At 46.9% G+C, this 25,037-nt stretch overlaps 1 protein-coding gene across 3 annotated transcripts in view; it reads right to left on the bottom strand.

Moving 5' to 3' along the window:
• Positions 1-25,037, bottom strand: part of LOC137595468 (bis(5'-adenosyl)-triphosphatase-like) — a 106,992-nt gene that overhangs the window by 56,071 nt on the left and 25,884 nt on the right. For all 3 annotated transcript variants that reach the window (XM_068315610.1, XM_068315612.1, XM_068315611.1), the window contains one exon: positions 15,356-15,473. In XM_068315610.1, the coding sequence (XP_068171711.1) occupies positions 15,356-15,461 (106 nt within the window). In that variant the 5' untranslated portion in view covers positions 15,462-15,473. The remainder of the gene's footprint in view (positions 1-15,355; positions 15,474-25,037) is intronic.

Here is a 25,037-nt window from a genome sequence, read left to right as displayed (position 1 = left end):
GCCCAAGGACACGTCATGGAGGGACGGGGTGAACCGGAGTTCAGAGCACAGAAAGGGAGTATAGCCCCGCCTTTATCAGGCCAAACACCCATCCATATGTAGAGGTCGCCATGGTGACACGTAAGGACAACAAGGTGGAGAGTTTAGCACGTAAACACAACTTTAAGCAGGACTTCTACGATTTGAAAGGTTGGTTTAAAAAATTTGTCCGGACCCAGAAGAAAACCTCCGTCTGTCCAGGAGTCACATGATAAGGGCCGTCCAATCAGGAGGCCGATAGGTCACGGTGACATCATCAGGAACCTCAAGACCTCTTTCAATCTGTGAAGAAAAAACTTTTAAAGCGATTAAAGTTTCTTCAAGTAAATGAGGGAGACGTTTGAACCGCTGTGGAATCATAATTATAATTAATTATAATCATAACGTTCAGTCTAACTCTCTCATGGCGCCGTCACCAGGTTCAGACCTTCCTTTTATTTCATGCCAGTCTAATTAGGAGGCGCGACCCGACCCGGTAAATATCCCGTCCCAAGACGATGATGATGATGATGATGTAGCCAATGACCTGTGGCGCCGCTGACAGGAAGCAGCCTTTTTAGCGAGGAAGTCATCCCAGCCTCCTGACCTCCTCTCTAATGACAGCGACACGGCGACCTCACATGGCGGCGCCGCCCGGCTCATCGACATGCATCCGGAGCGATCCGGTGACACAGGGTCAGGGAGAACATGGGAAGCTGCCAACGCTCCAGCTGCTGGCCCAGAAGCACCGGGACGGGCAGCAGAACCGGCGTCAGAACCGTCTGAGCGGCAACATCTGGCCCCGGGGACGGGGCGATAATTAGGAACCAGCGGTACACAAATAATAACCGAGACGCACATGTCAGCAAACGGACCCCGCGGAGCAGCAGAAGTCAAGAGACCAAAGTCACAAAGACCTTCTGTTCAAATCATCGCCAGACATTTGAAACAAACATCATCCTAGAAAGTTAAAGCAACAGAATGCACAAACCTGAGGGCGGAGCCTTCCCACCAAACCCACCTCCTCCATCCATAAGCACCCCTTAATTCCCCCTGTAAAACTGACCAATCAGGTGAGCCGGACTCACACTGCAAATCCACAAGGAGCAACGGGAATCATTACAGCTGAAACAGGTAAGTAAATAGGCAGGAAAACAGGACGGTAAACAGGCATGTAAATATGCAGATAAATAAAAGCAGCTAAACTGGAAAGTTAAGTAGGTAAACAAGTAAACAAGCAGGTAAACAGGAAGATTAAGAAGCAGGTAAACAAAGGTAAACAAGCAGGCAACCAATTAGATAAACAAACAAGTTAACAGGAAGGTAAACAAGCAGGTAAATAAGAAGTTAACAAGCAGATAACCAAGAAGGCAAGCAAGGAGCTCAACAGGAAGGTTAAGAAGCAGGTAAACAAGGGTAAACAAGCAGTTAAACAAGTAGGTAAACAAGCAGGACACCAGGAAGGTAAACAAGCATGTGAAAAGGAAGGTAACCAAGCAGGTAAGAGGAAGCCTTGTCGTTGGTTTCAGAGACGCGGACGTCTGATTGGATGGGAGCCGATGACGGAACAACAAACAAACAAGTTTTGTTACAGAAGAAGGTAAAACTTCTGTTTTTGTTTGGCAGAAACGATTCGCGGTCACTGGATGAAACGTCCATCATCACACGTTCTCGTACGGTTCTGCTATCTTTGGACTTTTGGTCCCGGTCCGTCCTCTTTGTGGATCGTTTCATCTTCCACTGTCAACCAACTTTACCCCAAGGCGGCGGCACAGCAGCGATAATTATTTCCCAGAGTTCATTGGTGATGGCAGATTGTTGGAGGGCGTTTTTTTCTGCTGTCATCTCTCGGTTCACTCGACTGAATGTCGCCAAAGATCTGAATGGAAGTCAGTCTCCATCTTTGTCCTGTCAAACTGGACCGCTCAGCGGCTCCGGCGCCGCTCCGGCGCCATTGTGATCCAAATAATGGCTGAACGAACAAACGCTGCTCTTTAATTTATTATCACAAATCCCGTGTTTATCATCAGCTTATCACAGCGGCGCACGCAGCAACGGCTCGCCGTCGGAAACAACGAATCCCGCTAATAGAGCCGTCGTGCTATTTTCACCACCAACAAGGGTCAGTGGGGGGACGGGGACCATTCGCCGTCCAAACAAACAACACGTGTGTCGCAGCTCATGCCGACCGGGTTTACAAGTGTAAACACGTGTGTGTGGATCCAAACCCGCTGACGTGACCGGAACCACAATCACAGAGACTTTGTTCTGTCGACAACAAAGTTTGGAGGCGCGGCGCAAAGTCACGGCGGCAAAGACGTGGAAAAACGCTCATGAATGGGGCTTCAAAGGGAAATAATTCAAATGGTGTTTTGTTTTCCAGCGTCTCCCAGATGCTCGTGTTTTTCTGGGTGGATATCAAAGAATCCTCTTTATTCCGCCACTTGAAAAGAAACGATCGCGTCCCGAAGACACGAATGCGTCAACGCGTAAACGTACGGAGATATCAATGAATCACTTCCTGAAGGATTGTCCGTGTAAAAAAAAAAAAAAGGGGGGGGGGGGTGGTTGTCACATGATCAAAGCATGCCACTGCTTGACAGCTGCCAGTTAATGAATTGCACCGCTGGTTGTAAAGAGATATGGAATGCGGCCGATAAACAGGGATGCAATCCACACATTTCAGATTCTGTGAGACGCCGAGTGCTCGGATCGCCGCCGCTACGCTCTCGTAATGAAGGGGGATTAGTTTGCATTACACAGGGCTGTGACGGGAGAATTAGCATACTGTTGGTATTCTGAGACACACATGGTCGTCTGTTTTTACCCGCAGAAACACAAAAACACAATTTGGATGAAAAGTGTAAAAGGTTTTATGTCAAGGAATCGCTGCCCCCCCACTCTCACGAAGGAAACAGTCAATTAGAGACGATGTGCGGAGGTGACAGCCGCCGCTTTCACTTCAACACCGACGGCCTTGTTTAAACGATCAGGGTCCAGAGTCCAGGTGGAGTTCATCCAGAGGGGCGGCGAGTAACGTTCCTGAGATAAACGGTACTTAATCTCAGAGAGAAGTAAAAAAACAGGACAGAAATATGTTCCAGCTGCTCTCTGGTGGAATCACAGGCACAAGCATGGAGGCAACCAATCAGAGGACGTCTGCATCCCCTTAGAGACAGGTGTGTGTCACCGGGACCACCTGACAGACCCCTTGTCTTCATGTGATACTTACCTATAATGCTCAGCAGGAGGTACCAAATATTCCAGGTTCACGCAGTGAAACGGTCCGGGTTCACACAGTGAAGCAGTCCAGGTTCACACAGTGAAGCAGTCCAGGTTCACACGGTGAAACAGTCCAGTTTCACACAGTGAAAGAGTCAAGGTTCACGCAGGGAAAGAGTCCAGGTTCACACATTGAAACAGTCCAGGTTCGCGCAATGAAATATTCAAGGTTCGCGCAGTGAAACAGTCCAGGTTCACGCAGTGAAACATTCAAGGTTCACGCAGTGAAACCGTCCAGGTTCATACAGTGAAACAGTTCAGGTTCATAGGTAACCAGGTTAAAAGCTTTACTTGTATAAAACAATTATTAGATTAAAAATCCTGCAGCAAATCAAAACATGTGCCAGAACTGTAAAGAACTGTCCTAAAACGCCCCCCCCTTCCCCGCCCCGTCGGTGACTCAGCCTCCCCACCGTCAGACGGTTTTTACGACTTCACGACGAGCTCCAGCAGGAGTGCAGGTGGCAGGTCGTTTCCCTTCAGCAGCCACATTAAAACAGAGTTTGGGGCCCTCTGGTGATCCGCGTTATGACCCTCAACTCCGCCCATAAAATCCTTAATTACACGCCGAGGTCGTCTTTTAATTAATGCCGCACACCCGGGCCTCAGAAGGACAGCAGGTCCAATATTAAAGCTCCGCCTCCACCACGGCGGTGGTCTCTGCATTGTCTTCAAGGACCCGTTCCTTCTTCGTCCAGCTTCTTTTATAAAACACGCCGGCCTTTAATGATTCACTCGTCTCCATGACAACCACACCAATGACACCTCAACTCAAGTTAGTTGGGAATCTGTCAGGTAGTTGAAGCAGGTATGACAAAAATATCCAAGTCTCGATCTAGAAGTCCAAACCGGTTGTGTAAAGTCGTGTTAAATAAAGTTTAATATAATCCCTTTCCCGCCTTCCAAGAACCACCAGATTGTAGTTTTTGACCACCAAACAGGAGGGGGGATCGTTCGGTAGGTTCTGGCAGTGATCCGGATCATCGTCTGGATCCAGAGGGACGTTAAAGAACTCTTTAAACGCAGCGTCGTCATTAAAATGCGAGGACGAGACAAGGACAAACAACTAACGGTCCTCATCACCTCATACACGAGACCGCGTCTCATCTAAAGGTGCAATCAGGTAAATATATGCAAACATGACGACTGAGAAGCCTTAATGCTTCTGATTTTATTCACATTTCAAGGTTATTCACTGAACAGATAACGGCTGAGGAAGAAGACCTGAAGCTGAATATCACATTAACACCTCAGTGGATATTACCGCTTCTCATTTAAAGGTGCAGCAGAAAAAAAAATGAACGAGAACGTGCTGATTGCTTCCTTTTCTTTAAGGCGATGAAGGCTTTTCTCTCTGACTGACTGATGCAGAAGGAAATAACACCCGAATCTGAATTTTAATCGCGTTAAAATCGAGATGAAAGGTAAAAAAAACCAAACTGCTTTTTTAGACCCTTTAAATCAACAACTTCCATAAACAACCCATGTCCTTGCATTCGAGACGCAAGTCTGATCCTTTTTTTCTCGTGAAACTAAATATGTTGAATAAAGTCAGCTGGAACCGACTTCCTGACATCCACGCTGATCGATTTTTGTCTGTTAGCAGCAGAAGCTAGCGCTAGGAGTAAAGGTCCCCATGAGCAAAGCGTCTGACTGTACTTAAACACTTTCCAAACTTTATTGAGCGGTTTTCAACGGATCAGGTAGTAAAAGAACAAACGTGTCTCTTGTGTCAGCTTTAAGTGATTCACGTCATCACAATAACACCACTGGTGGCGTTGTTGTGCCTCCACCGCCGCTGTGCAGGAGTGGAAATAGAAATAGACGAGACGAAACGAGGGAGAGACCCCGGACGGACTCGGCGGGTGTCTTCACGCTGGCGCCGCGGGGGCGCTCCGTCACAGATGGGAACGTTTCAAGACGTGACAAAGAAACTGGAAAATGGAATCACAATGAGGCGTGCAGATGGAAATGAGACGTCCGTCATCGGATCCCGTCGAAGTCGAAAGCGGGGAGTTGACTGTTTGGGTTGAGCGGCACCACCCCTGGAAGGATAGTCCAATCAGAACGAGGCATGGAGCTGAATGAGTCGTTGGCGTTGACAGAAAGGGGCTCGTTCTCCGGTGTGACGAACCACCGACTGAGCCGGAGACGGTTCACAGGCTCTCCGGGTTCTGACACCGTCGGACTCAATGACCCCGGGTCTTTCTGCTCGGATGGATCTTTCCGCCGCTGACAGTTGACAAAGATGCAGCGCCAACAACTTGCTCACTGTCTAGTTGATAAGAGGAAGCCGCGGAGCGAAGCCACCGCTTCCAGGAGCACGGGACAGGAAGTTAAACAAGCACACCTAGAACGGCCCGGGTCCTCACCCCACCTCAGAGGAGTTGTAACATTCTGGACTACCAGAACAGAAACTGATGTTGTCATCAGGTCATTTTTTTCCAGTCACTGCAGACTTTAAGGTAGAAGTCTTCAAAGGGATCTTTTCAAGACATTCTGGATCCAGATTAAGATCCTGATCACCAATACATCCTGATGGACCGGTCCTTGGATATTTCATCTGGATTGGGAACAACCTGGAGACTGAGGACACCCACAGTCCAGTTCCATCCAGGTCAACCAGTCTTGGCCTCCCTAGTGCTTCTAAATATGGTATATCCAGGACTTTCCTGGGTAGGCAATCTCTAGAAGCACTAGGGATAGTCTATCCAGGACTACCCTGGATAGACTATCCCTAGTGCTACTACAGATAGTCTATCCTCAACTAGCCTGCTGCTCTGGACCTGGTTCCCCCAGACCACATCAGACCACAAGACAGTGATTGAGAAGTGAGTCCGTCTAATAGTCTTTAAACGCTCCTTCAGACTTATTTATATCCCAGTCCAGCTCATTAAAAAGCCTAATTATCTGCAGCGCCGTGTTCGGGGGCTTCTCACATTGTGGAGTCTATGTTGAGCTCCCCCAGCCAGCGGCTTCATTATGACGACTAGAATAACCAACATCTAATTTGGGACTCCATTACAATGGCTGGTGATGTTGGGGGGCCCATTAGGAAACATATTTATTCAAGGTGTTGGTGGCAGACTAATAAAATGTGCAGCATGTGTCCCAGGAATTCAGTCGTTTGCCTCCATATCAGGTTCATTTTTAATCATATTATTATAATCATCTGTTTAATGAAAACCTACATCCGGTGGGACCCTCCTATTTCCAATATTTGCAGCCAACTGTTTGAAATTCCACTGCTCCAGATACTCTACCTATAACAATGTACGGGACGTCTTTCTGGTAGACGACCACCAGTAAGGAAACAGTTTTGCCAGAAATGTTTCTTCCAGCAGTTGAAAAGACGGGACTGATGCTAACGGCGGCTAACTTACGCTCTGAAGGAGCAGGTCGTGTATGTGCACATTGCTTTTAATTAAAATACACAACATGCGCTGAGAGTGAATGGGCCATGTAACGCCGCGATTGATTTGATACCAGCGTGACGGGACTTTGATCAAAGATGCAGCATCAATTAGTAAAGTTGGAGAAACATAATCACAGTCAAAGGAAGCCGAATCACACGGGAGGAAAACCGTCGCCGAGCGAATGCTGATGTCACCCTGCCTTCAGCAGGCGCCCAGCAGGGGGCGCTGGACTGGTGGTGTTGCACCAACCACAGCAGGTTGAACCGGTAAACTCGACCCGCCCCCCACTGTTAACAAAGTTTGGTGGAATTAGGCTTCATAATTTAAGCGTAGTTGGAAAAGTGGCCCCATGTGACGTCTATCGTTGGAAAATAGTCACAAGAAAATGTTAACCAGTATGAAGAAGCCAATAATGTAATAACAGCTGATAGTGTATTAAATTTTAGAAATGTCATAGTCTGGTAAAGTAATAACTGACCAATGACGTAATAAAAGTTCTGAACCAATAACGTAATACATTTTGGCTAATGTAAAAATTAGGGGTTAGGGGTTAAGGTTAGGATAAAGGTTAGAAATTAGGATTAGGATTAGGGTAAAGGGTTAGGATTAGGGCTAGGATTTTTGGATAATAACGTAATAATTAGGGGTTAGGATTATTAATAAATTATGTTAAAGTGAAGTTATTATCGGTTCAGGATTTTTATTCTATTATTGTTCTATTTCATTTCAAAAACAGGCAATTTCATTACTAATGGCTTTAACACGTAACAAAATAACAAAACAAAATAACAAAAGTCCCATTGAAAGTTGTGAAATTTCACAAATGACGGTCATTTTTTTTGTAATTATAAAAAAATCATTTAATAATAAAATTTTCGAGTAATTTTGCTGATTATCATCTGATAGGTCAGAACTTAGAACGTCAAAGTGTGTCTCTGTAGGTTCCTCAGTAGAGAAATCATGAAACTAAACAAGACATGTTTTCCTGGTATAATATTTGAATATTGTTGGAGAGAAAAATTATGGGAAATTTATTCCGACTAACGCTTGTAATTGTTGCTCGTTTGTCTTGTGCCTCTACGGGGGGGTTGGATAACATTCTAGTTGTGGCTCCAGAAAATATCTGGACCGGTACCCAGTAGCGTGTTAGCTGTGAGCTAACTCAGCTTTGACTCGTGGACAGGCGACCCTGGGAGCTCAGCGCCGCTGGAGAGATGAGCTCTCTTGTAAATGTCACATTTTCCATATGAGCAAGCCAGAAAATGTTTACTGTCTGTGCTGCACAAAGCAGAGGACATGAAAAGCAGGGAGGCGACGGGAGGTGACGGGAGGCGATGGGAGGCAGCGGGAGGAGACAGGTGGACCCATCCAACCAGCGCCACTGGGAATAAAAGCTTCCAGCAGCGTGACTGCTTTCCATGACAATAAAGATGCTTATTTATTTATTTTTTGTCTCCTGGCGAGGAATCCTCAACACCGTTTCTCAATTATGCTGAAAATGTGAAAAACAAGAAATAAATAATGTAATGGTGTAAACAGGCAGAGTCGCCAAGCTCATCACGAATGGAGCGTTTAACGCTCCTCCGCCGGCCAGGAGTTAAATCACAGATGATGGAGCGACGCTCCGGTCCGGAGAAACCAGCGGCAAAACGGGAGACATTGTAGGGAGGACGGCGCTGCTGCAGAGTGTTTCACTGTGTGGACCTGGACTGTTTCACTGTACGAACCTGGACTGTTTCACCATGTGAACCAGGACTGTTAGTATTCCAACCATCACATCAGAACCCATCATCTCCTCTGCTCTGAGTTGTTTCCAGAACACCGTATTGTTTGTTTGTCTTCAGCCGGTGCCGACCTGTTATCTAACGTCCCGTCGGCTTCAGATATTTGAAAATTTTCACCTGCTGGATGTTTCAGATTTTGCTGCTACCTTTAATTTCCTCTGACCATCTGATTCCGCTGCCAGCGCATCATTTACACTTTGTCATACCTTTTATTTGATCCGAAAAAGAAAAAAAAAAGTTCATGACAATGACAAACCTGCAGGAGTTATCGTTGTTCTGAGATGTACGGGGACCCAGAAGGGCCAAAGTCGGGGGGAGATCTGCACACCCGGGCCACACCCGGGTCAGATTAACACCTCGAAAGAACCTGGACTGTTTCACTGTATGAACCTGGACTGTGTCAGTACATGACCCTGGACTGTTTTACAATGTGATCCTGGACTGTTTCACTGTGTGAACCTGGACTGAGCAATGTGACGCTTTTTCACACTATCATCACATGACCAGCTTTGGAAAAACTACATATGAAGTTTAGCAAGCTATGCTACTCAAGCTTAGCTAGACTAGGCTAAGCTAGGAAGCTCAGCGTGGTCGGAGCGACAGCAGCGCACCAGTTGCGTTTTGGTTCAGTGGTTTTGGTTCAGAACCACTGAGGTCACATGACCAGGAATCAGGCGCCACCGTGTGTGTGCGTTCCGTGACTCTAACAGCCCGTCCCGTTGCACGCTGTCACGCTGACGGCCGTCTTGTTTATCCACGGGCGCGGAGCGTGACGGAGCCGTAATCAAGTCAAACCAAACCCGACCAGAACAGGGTCAACTGAGCCTCCTGACGGATGTGACTGGAATCCACACGGGTCCCTTAAGCCGCTGCGCCGGATCCATTATCTTTACATGCTATGCTGCTACATTAACTTGACACATCCTCCGAGCTTCTTCGCCACACATCCGGCTGATGAGGGCCTGTGGGGGCCTGTGGGGGCCGTGTTGTCTTTCCGCCGCCGCTCATCCGATCAGTGAAGGGGCCATTGCCTCGCCGCTTCCATCTTCCTGTTCGGCGGCAGTCAAAACATTAGTCTAATTCAGCCGCCGCCGGCTCCGCCCGAGCCCGGAGGAGTCGAATAATCAGCCACTGATATTAATCAAACCAGTGAGGGGGGGTGGAGGGGGGGTATGCAAGGGGGGGTGGGGTCAGAGTGGATTTCTTTTTGGAGAATTTGAATTCACAAGTACCACAGACACAGTTAGCGCTCGTAAATTAATTATTGCTGTTTCCACACTCGGGGCCCCTGGTGGGGGGGCCTCTGAATCATCTGCCAACCAGCGCTGTCATGAGGAGAGGAGTGATGGAGGGGGGGCGAGGAAAAAAAACACAGAGCTCAGTCACGTCAAAATGAAAACGCCGAGAGACACACACACACACACACGCACACACACACACACACACACACACACACACACACACACACGGTAACGAGCCTCAACACAACACACAGAAAAATAAGTGTTTCATGGCGGGACAAAGAGCCTCATTTCGCTGCATAATAAGTGTAGGCAGGCTTAATAAGCTAGCTTCATTTAATATAATTAAGAGTAATGATGCTTTTTGACATGAATATGGTTTTGCACGCAATTTGCAAACAGCAATCTGTCAATGCCACGGCGAGGTCGCCGCGCGTTCGTCTGAAAGGACCTCGGCAAATGGAGGCACTTGTGAAGCTCCGCCGAGACGCCGGCGTCTGAAAAAACGTCCCCGCAGACGAGATTGTGAACCGATAGAGTTCAGTTCGCCTTCACAGTCAACGTCGATGTGTCTGCAGATAGGCTACGCTAGGATGAAGTGTCTGCAGCTATGCTACGCTACGGTGCATGCATTCATAGCTGTGCTATCCTATGATCATTGCACCTGCAGCTATGCTAGGCTACGTTGCATGCATCTGCGCACTTTTTATGCAGATGATGAATGCATCTACAGCTATGCTAAGCTATGATGAATGGACTGCAGCTACGCTATGCTACATTGGGTGCATTTGCAGCTATGCTATGCCATGATGAAGGCGTCTGCAGCTATGCTACGCTAACGAGGATGTAGTGTATCTGCTGATGTCAGAGGGCGGGGTCATGGAGCCTAGCCCTGGTGCCTCCTGCAAACCAACTAAATCATTAGCTGTCAGGTGTAGGTGCAGAGAGCTAGCATGTGGCTAGTTAGCATAAGCCTTCTGGAGTGAAAGGGGATGGCGAGCAGGATCTCCCAAGGACTGGGCGGAGTCAGGCACAGAAGGGAAAACAGGAAGAGACGGGTAACAGGAGGAAACACTTCCTGTCTGACAACACGACCTCCGTAGGTTGTTTGCACAGGTGTGTGTGTGTGTGTTTGTGTGTGATGTCACAAGGTGGAGCTTAGGCTCTGCCTCCTCAAACTAGCTGAAATGCCACAACAAAGACAGGTTGGTCGGAGCGCCGCCAAAATCAGGAAGCGATTGATTATTGATTAGAAGAAGAACAAGAGGATGAATAAAAAAACATTGAAATCAGGAAAGACGAGAGGCTGATGATGAAGCTGATGATGATGATGATGAAGCTGAGGATGATGATGATGAAGCTGATGATGATGATGATGATGAAGCTGATGATAATGATGATGATGATGATTGATCCTTCATAAACAGATCCAGTGAAGTTTAAACACGTAAAACAAGCTGCTGAGATTCAAAAAGTCACCTCCAAAGGTGTGTGTGTGTGTGTGTGTGTGTGTGTGTGTGTGTGTGTGTGTGTGTGTGTGTGTGTGTGTGTGTGTGTGTGTGTGTGTGTGTGTCCCTCGTGGCCGGCCCCTGGCCTTTGTGTTTCCTGCTGTCTAAACTGAAGTGGGCTGTGACGGCTCAGCGGGGGCCCAGCGGGGGTCGCTCCCAATCGGCCAACAAACAAAGCCCCCAGGACAGGAACGAGTGTAAACACCACCGAAGAAGAAGGAAGGGGGAGGGGTTGGGGGGGTCAGAGCTCATCGCCTCCCGCGGAGCAGAGACGCATCTGACCTGCTTCTGTTTGTGACACGGAAACACCAGTGATCCGTGCACAGCCGGCCGTATGGTGTGTGTGTGTGTGTGTGTGTGTGTGTGTGTGTGTGTGTGTGTGTGTTTGTTTGTGTGTGAGTGTGTGTGTATCCTTAGGACAGCTGTGGAGGATGAGAGAACAATGGAGGCCAAAAGAGTCTTTGAAAATAAAATACCAAAATACCTGTGTCCTAACATGTTATATATATGACATAAAATATACACGTGTGTGTGTGTGTGTGTGTGTGTGTGTGTGTGTGTGTGTGTGTGTGTGTGTGTGTGTGTGTGTGTGCGCATGTATGAAGAGGTTCTGACTTTAGAACACCACAGAAGAAGAACAGACCTTTTGACCTCAGCTCTGGAGGCTGTTTTGATTAAAAGATCTGGATAACCAATGAGGTGGCTGGATGACCAATCAGCTGACTGGTTAACCAATCAGATGACTGATTTTTCCCTCCACACTAGCTGCTAATTGCTAAAGGGATCATGAACACGATTGGCTGAGTGAGGCTCTGGGGGAGGAGCTACCTTCTCTCTCTGGTGTACTGGTGTTGTTGGGATCAGCTGACTGGTGAGACTGGAGCCCAGAACTGGCTTCTGATTGGCTCTACATCCCAGGTGATGTAGAGATGGATCTCGCCATGGAGCTGCGGGGGGTTACGACCCCTGTGGCTCCTGACCCGTAGGGCGTCGACCCGCCGTTTCAGATCTGATCTGATCTCGTTAAACCTACTCGGATCGTGACAGGAAGTCGAGAACCAGAAGGTTCCGCTTTCTTCCTGTGGAATTAGGAGTTGTCATCGACAAACCTGATTAAATCAGAAGAACATATGGCCGCGGAACGAAGGTGGAGAACCGGGGGAGGAGGAACTCTCAAGAAGTGATTATGATTCCGCAGAAGAGAATAAGAACAAATACGAGATGGAAATCATGCAAATGAGGATTTGGAAAAAGTAAAGTTCTTTTTTTGCTTTTTTTTTTCCAAACGCGCCAAGGGAAGCGAGGTGAGCACAAGACCTTCCTGTCCCCGTAGGCGACGCCCACACATATTTAAAGGTAAAGTAAACATCTGTTGGCGTATGAAAACACGATGATTAACCAAACAACCTGGAACCAAACAATCATGCGCAGTGACACGCGTGACCTTCGGCAGCCATTACAATGGTTGCGGACGTGTGTTTTTCTCCGGTAAACAGACGCCTTTATATCCGCGGCGGGCCACTCCTGCGAAGATGGGATCTGTTGCCAGGCAACAACGGGATGCTTTAAGGAGGAGAGGCGGCCGATGTTCACGTCAAGTCGAGGGAAACAATGAGACGGATATCGACTCCGGTGGACGGATTGCGCTGCAGGTGTTAGTCGGGGGTCGCAGTGGCGGCGGTGATGGGTTTGTCAGGAAGTAAATGTAGTCCGTTAAAAACTACAACGACCTTTAACCCCTTTAACTTGACTGATGATTCTACACAATGAAGCGTCTAAACATCATTTTATGTGGCCCACGACAGCATAAAAGGTCAGTGTCTATAAATGAATAGGTCAAAAGTGTAGTTTGAACAAAAACTACATTTCCCACAATGTAGTAATTAAGCTCATTTTAACTCTGACAGAACCATTTTTGAACAAAGATGTGTCCTAACTTGTGTCTGATGTTTTTTTTCTTTATTCATTGATAGTTTGATCCTTGATTGACGGAGTTCTGTGGGTTTAATAACCTGACAAATTAAAAGGATTTATGTTAGAACAGAGAAACAATCAAACAGGATTTTTCTGCTTAACTGTAATGTTTGGAACTAGAATAAGTCATAAATTCAGAGTTATTTAACATTAAAAAGTCCCCTTTGAGGACAGCCATGATGCTGATGTGTCCCTGGGCGAAAATGAGTTTGACACCCCTGCTCTAGAGGTAAAGGTCAAAGGTCGTCGAGACTTCTGCTGAAGTTATATTCACTGGAATCAAAAGAGTTGATTTGTCTGAGCGTCTTTTCTTGCGGGTGGAGATGATGTTGGGTATCCTTGACGGCGGCAGGAAGCGCTCGCTGCCACCGCGGCAACGCTTTCAGTGCGTGAACTGTGGGTCTTTGGTTGTGTTCACTAGCTAACTCATTCAACCATCAAGGTTATGGCGCTAAAACAAACAATTTGCGAGGCTGAGACGACAATCCGCCGGTGGAGGAGACGACGGCCTTCAAGTCGCCAAACCGAGCTGGGATTTGAGACCGAACTTTTTCTCCAAACAGGCGCCAATTATTCCACATCTGTGTTTTCTTTTCAAAAAGTGTTGAGCTGCTGTCAATAAAACGGAACATAAGAAGCAGCTCAAAGGGAATGAGGGGGTGTGGATAATACCCCCCCCCCCCTCTTTCTTTCACTGTTCAGCTTAACATCACTCAGACTGGAGGAACAGAGGAGATCAGAATTCTTATTAAAGCTGCATTTGTAGGAAGAAACGGGAATAAAAGACACAACAGATCATTTCTCACGCGGCTGTTTGATCGCGCGTCACGCGTGACCGTTTCATGTCAATCAGTTCTGCTTGTGCTGATGGGAAACACAGATGCATCATGGTCCGTCAGTGCTCAGAGACGTCACTGCTTGTGGGTCTGCAACAGAATCTCGTAGCGTTCAAGGTTAGCGAGGAAGCTACAGCGTTAGCACTGAGCTAGTGATGCACCCTCACGGACATGTCACGTCACTCTAGCGGCGCCTTAGGATTTATCAGGAAGACGCCTGCTTGACTACAGGATGTTTCACTGCGTGAATCTGGACTGTTTCACTGTATGAACCTGGACTGTTTCACTGTATGAACCTGGACTGTTTCACCCTGTAAACCTGGACTGTTTCATTGCATGAACCTGGAATATTTCACTGTATGAACCTGGACTGTTTCATTGCGTGAACCTAGAACCTTTTACTGTGTGAACTTGGACTCTTTCATTAACATCAGATGTTGTTGGCATGTCAGGGACTTAAATCATTAATGAAGTTTAGCTGCCATGCATTGTGGGTAAATGTCTTACTCTTGTGGTTTCTGCCGCTGTGGGGTCGCTGCAGGTCATCGATATTAATGATGGATTATTAAACGGTATAATTCAGGAAGTGATCGCTTTCTTGCTTCTTGTTTTAGTGGTCGACAAATGGACTGATTTTTGCCGCGTTCCACTTCCTGTGACCAACGCACCAACGCCACAGAATGAATTCAGCTGTGCTAATGGCTAAACTGCTCATGCTAAACTGGGTTCATACGTCCGTTGGGTCAAACCGGTCGTCTCAGCAGGCTCCCGTATGAGAGCTGAAGAGCTGTCAGATGTCGACGGGAAGTAGGATGACTCACAAACCCAAAGTCATTGTGACCCTTCCATCCATTTTAAATCCTTTTTCTACTTAGTTTTTAAGGTGATGCTGTTCCTGCTGCTCCGTCTGCTCTAACGGAAATGATGATGACGAAGGTGAAACAGTCAACGGCTCGTCTGAGACGTTTCTGCTCTGATTTAGCCGTTAGAGAACGAAACAACGACCCCTCAACCCAAAGACTCCACGCCAACATCATGCTAACAGGAAAACCATTCAAATCCGTGCTGGAGCTAGCAATGCTAATCTGAAAGCTATGTTCACTTCCTGTTGAAGGAGGAGCAACAGAACTCCAATGGGAACAGAGTCTGGATTCATTTGGTTGTTCTAAACCTCATCTTCATCTAGACTCCTAACAAACAACACCTTCCAAACCGATGCAGGTACGAGAACCCGGGCGTTACCATGGCGACACCGAGTCATCGGGTCGCGTCTCACCTGATGGCGACAAAAGATACGACCCGGCACCACAGGCTTCCTGTTGACCAGGGCGAAAGACAGCTCCGTCTGCAGGAACACTGCCGACGCCTTGACGAGATGCTGCCCGAAGCGCAGGGTTGCCATGTCAACGTGAAGCTGGAGGACACAGAGAGGGGAGGCGGTCAACAAAGAGGCCACACCCACAGAGACCAAGATCTTGACTCAGGTCCAAACTGATAATTTAAGATGAAGCAGCATCAAGATTTTTAATAGAAAAGGTTAGAAAGGAAATACAAACAAGAGATTTCATTGACACGCACACAACCACACACACACACACACACACACACAAACGCACACACGCACACACACACACACACACACACACACACACACACACACACACACACACACACACACACACACACACACACACACACACACTGACGAGACCTTGATGTCGTTAGTCGAACCTTTTCAACACAACTTTATTACAACATCTGAAGAGGCATCTTTCGATGATTCAGAATTTGAAACATTTATTTTTTTGTCATTGTTTTTTTTTTTTTTTTTTTCTCAAGTTGGAATTTTTCCTTGAAACTTTCAAATCTTGACATTTTTATTTTATTGTTATTTTTTTTCTTTCTCAGAACTGACCCGTGTTGTTCCTCTCGAGCCGGATTGAACACCTTCATTTTCAAATTTGTCGACTTTAATTTGGACAGAACCCAAATTCACACACACGTCTGACGCTCATGCTAGCTATTAGCATTGACTAGCTAATTAACCAGCTAAAGGCTAAACCTCCTCTAGAACATCATCAGTATGGAATTTTGAAAAACCCGTCTTGAGATATCGGATCGGCGGATAAACGGAGTTACAACCACAGAGGCAAAAAAGAGACGGAGCTACTCGTTTGGCGGCGACACTCCGGCGGGTCGGAGTGATGGAACCCATCGGAGCGATACCCGGAGAGAAGGATGGTGTCACATCTGACAAACTCCTCCATCAGACGCTCCACGCCTGGCGGGAGGAGCCATTATTGCCTCTCAGGAACATCCAGACGAGCCGAGCGCCGACAAACACATCCAGCGCCTGTCAGTCCACGTGAAACGGAACCGCCGGTGCCGCGGAGAACCCGCCGGAAGAAAACGACGAGGAGAATCAGGAGGAGGCGTTTCAGTCCAAACCCTCTCAGTTTGAGGTCTGTGTTCCACGACGTCTGGCGTCTACATCCTACATGGGGTGTTTCGTTCTGGTTTACTGGGTTCCAGCAGAACCCTCAGGTCCATCTGGTTCATGTTCCCACAAAAACACTGGAGAACCCGACGTCCAATCAGACGACAGGACAAACTACAGGAGAAGCTGAGGTCCAATCAGACAACAGAACAAACTACTAGAGGACCTGGAATCCAATCAGACAATAGATCAAACCACCAGAAAAACTGAGGTCCAATCAGACGATTGATCAAACTACAGGAGAACCTGAGGTCCAATCAGACGACGGGACGAACTACAGGAGAACCTGAGGTCCAATCAGACGACGGGACAAACTACAGGAGAGCCTGAGGTCCAATCAGATAACAGATCAAACAACCAGAAAAACTGAGGTCCAATCAGACGACAGAATCAACTACCAGAGAACCTGAGATCCAATCAGGCAATAGAATAAACAAAACGCAGTCAGATGAAGAAGCTTAGCTCCGCCCCTTCCTCCTCATTATCATATTGTTTTTTCAGCATCACGTCTCAGACATGGAGGGAAGCCCCTCCCTCTTATCCTCGTTTTGCTAGATGGTTGAAATGTGGCGCTGATGGTCCTGAACCTCCATCTGCCTGGGGGAGGGTGGGGGGACGGCAGGGGGAGGCGGGGGGGACGGCAGCAACATGATCATTTGGCACACGACCACGACCAACTTAATTAATCATAATGGTGGCGGGGGCCTTTGTGGAAGGTGTGTGACTTACAGTAATGGGGTTAAATCCCCCCTCGGCGATTACATGCCCCCCCACTCCACCCCTTGGTGGGGGCAAAGTGGCAGAGGAGGAGGAAGAGGAGGAGGAGGAAGGCTGGAGATAATCACAGCAGCGCCATCGCTCAGCCACTAGAGCGAGAGCGATGGCGTGAAGGGGGGAGGGCCACTGTGGGGTGGCGGTGGGGGTGGGATTGGACCCGGTCCCAGAAGACTCATCCCATCTCCCCAGCTGTCTCCGCTGCATTAGCATTCCAAACGCTCTCCCACAATTCCACAATTAAGAACCAGGAAGCTGCAATTAGCTCCGGCGCGCAGAGATGACCCAATTAGGCGTCGCTTCACGGGCGTTTCATCATCGTCCAGAAGGGCCTCCGGCGCCACATCCGACCAAATGTCGGATTCACATTACTGAGATCGCTCGACGGGACGGGCGTCGGCCCCCGCCCCGCCCCAGCCAGAGGACAGGTGGTCGAGTCTTTGTCCAAGTTTCAAGGATGATTCACAAGTTCAGTGACTAAAAGGTTCCCAGTTTACAGCAACAGGAATTAGTCCTTAAAAGACTTTTATTTTGAAATGTGGAATCACGATTTCAGTTCCCTGTCTGGTCCTTCAGTGGTTTACTTCCTCGTTAGTTGTAGTATTTTACTCATTCAGCCTCAGATGTCAAACCAGGAACCAGAACTAATCACCAACACGGCGAGACTGCTTTAGCACCTGATCCTACACCTGATTCTACACCTGATTCTACACCTGATCCTGCACCTGATCCTACACCTGATCCCACACCTGATCCTACACCGGATTCTGCACCTGATCCTGCACCTGATCCTACACCGGATTCTACACCTGATCCTGCATCTGATCCTACACCGGATTCTGCACCTGATCCTACACCGGATTCTACACCTGATTCTACACCTGATCCTACACCTGACCCTGCACCTGATCCTAGACCTGATTCTACACCTGATCCAGGACCTGATTCTACACCTGATCCTAGACCTGATCTTACACCTGATCCAGGATCTGGTTCTACACCTGACCCTGCCCCTGATCCTAGACCTGATTCTACACCTGATCCTAGACCTGATCTTACACCTGATCCAGGATCTGATTCTACACCTGATCCTAGACCTGATCTTATACCTGATCCAGGACCTGATTCTACACCTGATCCTACACATGATCCTAGACCTGATCCAGCACCTGATCCAGCATCTGGTTGATGTGTTGCCTCTGGTGTTTTTCATTCTGCAGACAGAACCTGTGGTTTTGGGACTCGACCCCGGCTCATCCTGGACTTGAACCCAATCACACCATCACCACCGTAGACCAGTAATGGTCATCGATCAGCTGGTCAGGATGGAGGCGGGTTCAGAGCTGCTGATGAGGAGGACGAGGGGCTGATGAGGACTGACCTCATGGGCCTCCATAGCTGGAAAGTCAAAGAGTTTAATCAGGTCTGACTCTGACCTGGGGGGTCAAGACGGGATAGTAACCTGAGTGAGAATTGGTCTTAATCAGTCCATGACACCCTCCACCAATCACAGGTAGCCCCGCCTCCATTTATTACCCGTCCCTATCAGCTCCCAAACACTGACAGTCCAGAGGTGGAGGTGTAGACGTAGTGTGTCACTGATGTAGTCTTCAATTAAGGTGGTATTGTTGTCTTTACGTTGGTATTGATGTAGTCTTTAATGAAGGTGGTGTTGTAGATGTAGTCTTTATTTAAGGTGGAATTGTGGACATAGTCTTTAAGGCGTCATTGATGTAGTATTTAATTAAGGCGTTATTGTAAACGTAGTCTGTAATTAAGGTGGTGTTGTAGATGTAGTCTTTATTTAAGGTGGTATTGTAGAAGTAGTCTTTATTTAAGATGGTGCTGTAAACATAGTCTTTAATTAAGGCGGTATTATAGATTAAGTTTTTAATTAAGGTGGTAATGTAGACGTAATCTTTAATTAAGGTGGTATTGTAGATGTAGTCTTTAATTAAGGTGGTACTGTAGATGTAGTCTTTAATTAAGGTGGTACTGTAGATGTAGTCTTCAATTAAGGTGTTATTATAAATGTAGTATTTAATTAACGTGTTATTGTAAACGTAGTCTATAATTAAAGCGGTATTGCTCCTCTCTGCCTGGCGCCAGGTGACATCACAGAGGGGGGCGGATCTGCTGACAGGATGAATCAACCTGAGTTGATGGTGTTAAAGCCCCGCCCTGGGGGCGGGCCCGTTGCTGCCTCACCTGCAGCGGCTCAGGTGCGGTTGGGTCTATTTCCTGTGCAGATTGATTCCACGCTGACCTCAGATAATGAGGAGCCGGCGCTTTTGACAGCCTCTTATTGGACTGCCATGGATCCGTTAACGACCCGTCGATAGCAGGAAGAACCGGCTGCCACCTGGATCCATCGGCGCCGTATTCCCTCAGCAGCGTCTGGCAGGCTGCAACAGGTTTACATTGAGCCTGAGCACCAGCTGATCAGCACCTACAGGTTTTCCTGCTGGTGTTAATTGATTGAGAACTTGTTTAAATGTAAAAAAACAAAACAAAACATCAGGTCACATGACTGAACAGACAACTGATCCAGAACCGCTGATGGAGGTTCTCTTGATCCAGATCAGGAACTTTAGAAATTATTTGACCTCTGGCTGAATCAGTTTCAGCTCCGATCGGATTTCAGGTCAGTCTGGTTCAATATTATTGTTTGTTTGTTTGTTGTCGAGAGTCTGAATGTGTTTCTGGACTCGTTCTAAACAGACAAATGACAAAGACATCTATAAGAATGATTTTACATTTTGGGACGCGAGTCAAAAAGAGACGTCGAGCCTCAAACGGCCCCTGAGGAGGAACGCCTTCGCTCTGTCTCTGATCCACTCCAGGCTCGCAAACAGAGACCAAACACTGGTTGGAGAACATCCACCATGTTGCTGCCAGTTTGGACCGGAACCGGGAGGCTGCTGGAACCGGATTCACACATATTGAACATAAACGCTTGGATCAGCGTTACCACGGGTTCAGATTACGCAGCGCAAACAGGAGACCGCCGCTCGTTGGCGGCGCCATGCTCAGGTTGTGAGCAAATCGGTTCTGAAGCCGAGCAAATAAAGAAAGGATGGAAGAACGACAAACAAATCCTGTCTTCCTTCAGCAGCCTGTTCCAGGAGAAACTGTTGGCATTCCAGAGATCCGGTTTCCTCGTGTTGGTGGAATATTATCACAAAGAAACACGAGCTAGCGCAAATGAGATTAAGGCGAGCAAGGAGATTAGCAATCCCCCCGATAGCAACCAGATGATGGGATGGTGGGCCCCAGAACCAGATCTAGCATCTGCTCACAGCTTCATCAGCGAAGGTAGGAGGATTACCTCTAGTAATCTGAGTACCTGGAGATGCACTGGTCCAAGTGTTTAGCTTCTCTAGCTATGGGCTAACAGGGTGAGCTTGAACGCTACTGTAATCATAGAAATAAAAATAAATCCATCAGACAAGAGTTCACAAAAAGAAACCACACAAGTTCAGGTACAAATTCTAGAAATGGACGCGCCCCAGAACCAAACCGCGTTCCGGTTTGAAGTCTCCAAGTCGGTTCTGTTGCATCAAGCATGGAGGCCTTCAACTGGATCAAGGACTCAGTTCATCTGGTTTTATATCAGAACTGGTTTCTGATTGTCTTCTGTTCTTTTCCACGGCGTCTTAATGTCTTTTATATTTGACACAAAAGACTCTGAACTGTCTTATTGATAAAGTGTTACTCACATACACCTCCCAGGCCTTCAAGGCCTCTTTAACTCCACACCAACAGCCATTGATTCAGCTTTACAAGACCTTCAGACTCGCTTTAAGACTCAACGAAGACGCTTCAAGTGATGGCAGATAGATGCGACCTTCATCACACAGCTGTGGGTTGACATGAATCTGTATCTAACATCCAATAATATAAGTTGAATTTCTAGTTTTAGCTATAATCAGGTACACCTCGACTTGGGTCGTTAATCGGTTCCGGGAGACGCAAAGTAAGTCAAAAAACAACGTAAATTGAATGGACTCGTCTCCAGACTAAACTGATAACCATTCCCAGTTCTGTACTGAACTTTATTTATGAATGCATTTTAAATAATATTTTGTTAATCCAAATCTATTATAAGCTGACAATTACATTTTATTTTTTAATATAGTACAGATAGAAAACATTACCGTCTTGTCTTCAGCTGCTTCTTCCTCACTGTGGGTCACGGGTGTTGCCTTGGACTAATAATAATATGATACGTGTTTCATTTTTGTATTTGTGTCAGACAGACATAAAGTGGAGTAAAATGATGTACACTTGATTTTATTTTTTTGAAAACTGACAAATAATCGAGAATGACTCAACTCCAAACGACGTAAACCGAGGTTTACCTGTAATAATCAGAACATTTGACAGCTTCAACTTCTGGTTGTTTCTGCTGAATTCAGTCAGAGGCTGGACTTCATCTAAAGACACACACTCACAAAAATAAGACCAAAAGAAAAAACCTGCAATCATACTGTCCTGAAGTTGCAGATATACTGTATTTATAAGAAAATCTCCTCTTCCTTCTACAGCGACCAACCAGACTCCAATTTCACAGGAAATATATCTTTAATTTTCAAGAAAAAACATTTTTGGACATATTTCAAGAGATTTTAGGAACTCATTTTCAGAACCAGAACTTTGGTCCAAAAGAGTAAAAGTCTTTACATGGCAGACATCTGAATTAATGCTGCAGAGAGAGTCAAAGTCCTTAATTATATAATAAAAGTTCAGAATAAACGGTGTTAGTCCCCTTAATTTATTACTGAGCATAATGCCGCAATAAATTAAAACAATCAAACAGTTCTTAATCATGGTAGCATCTCTTGAAAGTTTAAAGACTCTGCTTCCTGGAGTATCGGCTTTAGAGGATCGCCAGTCTCCACCTGTTCCCCTGCAGATGCCCGATGACGGGTGGAGGCTGTAAAATGTTTAACGGGCTTCTGTTCCCACGTTTATAAGAACGTCCTTGTAAAGACCTGAACGTTCAGGCGCAAACAAAATGAAAAGCTACTGTCGGTTCCTCATTAAACACAAACAGAGAGAACCTGAAGGGAGGGAAGAGCTCACAGCGGTAGAAGAAACGTATTTAAATGAAGATCTATTCCTCGTAAAAAAAACTACATCAACTCACCCAGAGAGGCTTTTATTGGCAGCTTCAGCAGCAGCGGATCCATCCTCGAGTAATTATCCAATCACATTCCAGAACCATGTTTAGCTACAAGTCTCTTCAGGAAGCAGAAGAGACTGTCTTTGACTGACGAGTCTTTTCTTATTTCTACCTTCGCTTATTTATTTGTCGAGATTTCACGACTTGGAGTTACATTGTTCTTGATTGTACGTCGGTTTTCAAACAAATACACGGAAAATTAAAAACATATTTTACCTGCAAAGGATTCAGAGCATCTGGAGGAGACATTACAACCAACAGACCTCCTGATGGTTATTGGTCACGCGTTTCAAGGAGACGAAGAGCGGATGGATTTTTACAGCCAAGGGGGACCAGAGAATTTCTTCTTCCAGCTGGGAATGTGTGTAAAAGCTGAATAGAAATGGAATGACTGGTGAACCCTTTCCAACCAATGTTCACTTGAAAATATGAAAAAAACGAGATTGTATCTTCAAGGTAAAGTCTATGCGGGGCGGACGGGAGGTGGAAAATTGCTTTTGCAGGTCTGTCTCCCCCAACAATGGAGGTGAGGTTTTCCTCAGAGGCAGAATATTCCGACGCGGGAAGCATAGAAGTACATATTTTGTTAAATTGGCATATAATACACTTCTTTACGATCCAAGCTGATGTAACTCTAATGCAAGCCAGAAAAAGGAAGGCGTGAAAGTGCACAGCTCACCGTTTCTAACAGGCGTGGCCCCCCCCAGTGGACAGGGGGCCAGGCTCAGGAGGATGAAGAGGGTTAGTGGTGGACATGTGGGAAGGCTATGGATCCAGCTGTGCTCTCTTTAAGGTAAAGCCTCACTTCAAAGTCCGACGCCTCATCGGAGGCCTTGAACAGCCCTCGTTGGGATGCACAGATCTCAGTACGGGAAAAAAATAAAGAAAAAAGACCAGGATGGGGGGGCAGGGAACCAACTCCGGATCAATCCAGTTAAGCCGCGCCGCGGACGAATACCGATGATGTTCATTAAGACAGCAAACGCTCTCCAAGGTCACCCCCATCTCATGTGAGAAAAGAAGCTTTTAGACGGCGTCCCAGAACAAAAGGCCTCGGATCCGTTCCCACAGTGATGGAGGGAGCGGGCGCCAACGAACCCCTGCGAAACCCGCCTTCCGAGAGACGTTCAAACAACAAGCCATCTGGACGCCGCTGCTCCCATTATGGAAGCGACAATTAGAGGAGAAAGGGAACGAGACGAGGCCGTGGGCTTCACAGGGAAGCAAGACGGGCCAGTCTCTGGCGGTTTGGGACCGCGGATCGCCGCTATTCGTTCCTGACTTTCACCTCGAATGGTTTTTAGATTTTTTTATAGCTGCCCGGATGGCGATATAAATCTGACAATCACTAACAGCGTCCATAAATAGTTTATTGCACAACATCAGTATAAATTAGGCTTGTTATCGCCTCTTGCACCACTTGGTTCACTTACATTTACTATCAGACGTGACTGGAATAAAATCGTCCACACCCAACGTGGGCCTTGGCTTGAATTAGCTGCCAGGTTCTGCAGAACAAAACCCGGTGGTGGTTTCTCATTAAAGGTGCTTCACCATGCCCGGCAACCATCAATACCTGCGTCAGGATTCAAGGGCACAGCGATCTGTGTCTGGAGGGAACACGGGGCGTCCGAGGCCACCCCAGCCATGCCTCAGAAGGACGTGGATCCAGTTTATTAATAGTGACAGGCAATCCGGGTGGCGCTGAGTCCAGGTGTAAAAACCCAGAATAACAAAATAACAATCAATACTGATGACAAGAAAAATCATTAAAAAGTTGGCGGCGTTGAAAATGATAGTATTTATTATTCATGACTGACTGGACGCCATGTTCCTGCTGCAAATGTTCCAGGGTTGGTTCTATCGCGGAGAGAACCAAGAACCGAGTCTTCACTAGACTTTGAACTGGGATTCAGGTCCAAAGACTCAGTCCAGCACCAATCCTGAACCCAAAACCTTCTTTCCAAGTTGACAAATTCTGGATCTGGTCTATTAGACTAAGACCTGGATAAATATTGAACCAAGAACCCTCTTTCCGAAGAAAAAAAGTCCAGATCTGGTCTCTTTGACTAAGACTTGAATAATCTAGAGACTCATCGATTCGGACATTCTTCCCTATCATCGGTAGGCGATGTATAGGGTGAACTTTGGTAGAAATAAAAGGTTTTTTGTGTATTTTTCTGTCTTTAACTCGTCTTTTCCCATTTTTTGTTCATTGTCTTTGGACCGGCAGTCCCGCGTGGAGGCGGTTTCTCTGAATAAAGTCGTCCCATATTTTGTGAGGAAACAATCAAAATCAGCGGGTGGAGGTGGAGGCGGAGGCGGACGGGTCGTCCTCTGATGGTGCGTCCGACACTATGTCCAATGTTTATTTAATGGCCCGGGCCGAAGCCGTTTGCGCTACGCCACTCGGCAGGAACACAAGCCCGTCTGTAAATGATAACACACCTATGTACAAAGGGATGCGGTAGAAATGATTAAAAAATCCGGAGGTGGTGGCCATCCATCTTCAGGGGTCCATC

Source organism: Antennarius striatus, chromosome 5 (assembly GCF_040054535.1).
Source record: "Antennarius striatus isolate MH-2024 chromosome 5, ASM4005453v1, whole genome shotgun sequence".
In the NCBI taxonomy this organism is placed as follows: domain Eukaryota; kingdom Metazoa; phylum Chordata; class Actinopteri; order Lophiiformes; family Antennariidae; genus Antennarius; species Antennarius striatus.
Note: the sequence above shows the minus strand (reverse complement) of the source record. Positions and strands in the feature narration are given on the sequence as shown.